Below are 3,947 nucleotides of genomic sequence, written 5' to 3'. Positions count from 1 at the left end.
AAGACACATTTGGATGCTTACCTTGCTGGGATCCTATGACCCCACCTGAATTCCTGCCCCCTGGGGCAGGGAGCTGGACTCGATCCTCTGAGGTCCCTTCCAGCCCAAATGTCTATGAAATCTTTGAAATTACTCCCCGCTCCCCTGACCATCCTCCCCTCCACCCCACCTCTTCCACAACACTGCACATCCTTGCATACAGACATGGATTTAAAGTGTAAATTAATTTATTTTAACATAACCAAGAGAAAGAACAAAGCTAGGTGTTGTTGTCAGCAATATATCCTGCCAGACAATCACACACAAGGGCAGCCCGACCAGCCTCTCCTTGAGAATATCTCCCCGGTCCCTGTGCTGCTGCTGCCCAGACACATCTCTGTTGTCTGGCCACTGCATGTCATGCTTCTTCTTCCCAAGATTCCTTGCAAACCTCTCCACCGCTCTCACAGATATTGTGCAGCATGCAGGCTGCCATTACAAAGGCTGTGATATTTTCTGGCTCCATCTTCAGCCAGCACATAAGCACCCTTCATCATCCTTTCAGTCAGCCAAATGTACTTTCCACAGCCATTCTGCACTGTTTAAATGGTAGTTAAAAACCAGCTTCTCTGGGGTGGTGATGTTTCCTCCATAAGGCTTCATGAGCAAGAGCTTTAGGGCATAGGCAGCAGCTGGTAATGTAACCAGGGGAACAGCAACACTGCAGATCACTGTCTTCTCCATGCCAAGTGCATAGTGTCCTTTCTCCAAGAGGCCAGGGAGAGTGGAGTTGCCGAACATGTGCGCATCATGCATGCTGGTGGCCCACCTTGTATAAATGTTCATGCACCAGCCCCAGTGGTCCACCACAACTTGCAGGAACATGGAGGCATATCCTTTCCTGTTTGTGAAAGCCCTCCCCCCTCCATGCAGGTCACAGTACTGGGATGTGAGTGCTGTCTGAAGCCCCCACACAGTTTGTCAACCCCTTGTCATTGAAGCCATCTATGACTTGCTGTGGATTTGCCAGGTGGATAATTTTGTTTGAAGCAATCTCCTTTAGAAGCTGGAATACCTCACAAGTTGCAAGCCTGGCCATGCAGGCAGCCACGCCGAACTGGTTCACAATGTAGTGGAGGCTGAATGGGCTGGCCAGTTTCATGATGGCCATTGCAACCCTCTTGTCTGATGGGATGGCCCAATGCATGTTAGTGTCCTGCCTCGCGATGTGGGGCTCCAGCACTGACCCAATATGATAGAACATCTCCCTTTTCATTCAGAACACCTCCAGCCACTGCTGGTCATTCCAAGTCATCAGCAAGATTTGTTCCCATCAGTCTGACCTGCTCTTACGGGCCCACACCATGCAGATGCTGGTCCTCCTTAGGTTTCGCAACAGAGCCTGGTCATCTTCCACTTCTTCGTTTTCCTCTGGGTATTCCAAGTCCTCTGGGTACCTGTATCTTCTTATTATTCTCACTGTTGTTAAAGCAAGAACATACCTTGCCACTGAATACTCTATCCTCATTCTTATCCTTCTCAAGTGGTGCAGCAGTAATCCCTAAGTAAACAGCATTTGCAGAAGCAGTACTGCCTCCTCCTCCTCCTCCTGCTCACCTATGTCCTCCATATTCTCCATGTTGGAGGACTCTTCACTGCACTGTGCTCCATCATCACGCATTTCATCCTCATTCTCCATTTTGCCCCTATCTTTCAGCAGTGGCTTCTCACCCATCTGCATCAAGTGGGGGGCAGGGACTGTAGGGTGTTCTGTGGTCTGGAGATTGGTGTAGCTGCTTTTTTGACAAGTCACCCTGGGGCATTGGGGCTTTTGCACATCTGTTTCATCTTGAGATTAACAGTCACTGGTGTTCTGTCGTAATCAAGCTTGCAAACAAAAAATGTTTTGCTTATTCCTCTCCTGGTAATATAGGCTACTTAAAACTTTTGCCACTTCAGGGAAAACAGGCTGTGCTTCTACAATACAATTATTTTGCACAAGCAGGCAGGCAGGTATCAATTTTTGCAACATTCTGGGACATTGAGCAGCCATCCCAAAGAACAATGGCCTTATTTACCCCATGCTCAACCCTATCACCAGGTCTTTGTTGGTAACTGGATGCTTCATCACCTTTGGGTGTTTTAACACTTACAGGTAATGACTTCACAATCCTTGGAATATTTCAAGACCCTCATGCAAGCACAGCCTGAGTATAAAGCCTCCTCCCACCCCACATTTTGCCAGCCTCTTCTCACAAATCACTTGTGCTGTTGACCATGAGCTGCTTCACCATGTCTCAGAAAGCCAAGGCCAGCAGTATGGAGCTGATGGCCCAGAAGGCTGATACTTCCAATGCCCATGGACCCAACTGGACCCAGGAAGAACTGGAGGACTTAATCAACATTTGGTCAGAGCAAAGGATCATAGACAGGCTGGAACGTAGGAGAAATAAGCCTGTTTATGTCAAGATCACAAAAGGCATGCAGGTGTGAGGGAAAAATAATGACTGGACCCAGGTCTGTTGAAAGATCAGATCCCTGAGATCTGTGTTTTACAGAGCCAAAGATGCAAAAGCCAGCAACCAGGAAGGGAAGCTGGCTGGCTGGCTGGCTGGCTCCCTTGCTCCATCCCTCTCCCCCATCCATCCATCCCTCTCGCCCTCCCTCCCTCCCTAAGCTTTGTGGTCAGCAAACATTTGAAAGTTACTATCTGTAACAGATGTTAACTTGGCCCAACTCAGCCAGGCAGCTGAGTCGGGCCATCCATCTCCACCTGAGGAAAGCCTGAGGGGGCCCCTTTGGGACCATGCCTGTCCACCCCCCTTTACCCAGTTGTTTTTCTGCTGGGACATGACCAGTAACCAGGAAGGGGGGATGCCTGCCTGCCTGTTTGCCTCCCTCGCTCTATAGGTGGCAGGGGGATGAAGAATTAAGAGGGGGTACTAAATCAAATGGGAAATATTGCCTTCCTCCCCCATTTCTTTTTAAAACAAAAAAACAACATTTTCAGACCTGAATTGTGAGCTGCACATGCCCGATTACCTGTGGCCACTGTGTGTTGTGAGGGAGGAGGGCGGGGTGAGAAGGGAGGAGTAAGCGAGGGTAAAAAAAACCCACATAGCAGTATCTACTGGCTAAAGGCTGGAACACAGCACCACTTTGTGGCAAAGGGGATGAATTAGAAGTCTGTGGAGGCCCTGGCTGTTTGGATGAAACAAATCCACAGCTAGGGTGGTGTAACTGGGGAGCACCGCAAAATAACACATCTCTGAGTAATGTTAGTTTAAAGCACTAAATGGACTTGTAGAGTGGTGCAAAATCCTGGGTCGTGCATACACAAACTCAGTTGCGTCAACGTAAATGGGAAATATTGTTTGGTCTACACACGTCCTAGGACTCTTAACCTTTGAAAAGAGATAGCTGAGGGAGGATATGATAGAGGTTTATAAAATAATGAATGGTGTCAAAATAGTGAAAAAAGAATTATTATGCACAAAGTCTTATAATACAAGAAATAGGGAGCACCAAATAAGATCATCAGGCAGCACACTGAAAACAAACACAAGCAAGCATTTTTATTTTACACAGTACATATGTAATAGTGGAATGTATCCCAGAAGGTTGTGGAGACCATTCATATACCTGGGATTGGACAAAGTTATGGAGGATAGCTCTATCAAGGACTACTAAACACCACAGCCAGGGATGCATCCTCAGGTTTAGGGCATCTCAAAACCTATGACTGCTGGTAACAAGAAGTGTATGATGGGGATGGATCTCTCTACAGCTGGCATGTTTCTTATACTCTTCCTTAAAGCATCCATTAGATGACACTGATAAAGACAACATATTGGGTTACATGGACCTTTCATCTAACCCAGTGTGGCTCTTATTACATCCCTAAACTTCTCCAGGCTGCTGCCTTGTGGGGTAGGTATCTGTGGCAGGGCACAGTGTGTGCCTGACTC

General features: G+C 47.6%; 1 protein-coding gene across 1 annotated transcript in view; it reads right to left on the bottom strand.

Moving 5' to 3' along the window:
• MTNR1B (melatonin receptor 1B) overlaps positions 1–1,678 on the bottom strand; it is a 188,346-nt gene extending 186,668 nt beyond the window's left edge. The window contains exons 1-2 of the mRNA XM_019523774.1: positions 1,597–1,678; positions 1,333–1,458 (exon numbers count right to left, since the gene is read on the bottom strand). Of these exons, the coding sequence (XP_019379319.1) occupies positions 1,333–1,458; positions 1,597–1,678 (208 nt within the window). The remainder of the gene's footprint in view (positions 1–1,332; positions 1,459–1,596) is intronic.
• Between the last annotated feature and the right edge of the window lie 2,269 nt (positions 1,679–3,947).

Source organism: Gavialis gangeticus, unplaced genomic scaffold (genome assembly GCF_001723915.1).
Source record: "Gavialis gangeticus isolate Ggan-Ray unplaced genomic scaffold, GavGan_comp1, whole genome shotgun sequence".
Taxonomy (NCBI): Eukaryota; Metazoa; Chordata; order Crocodylia; family Gavialidae; genus Gavialis; species Gavialis gangeticus.
Note: the sequence above shows the minus strand (reverse complement) of the source record. Positions and strands in the feature narration are given on the sequence as shown.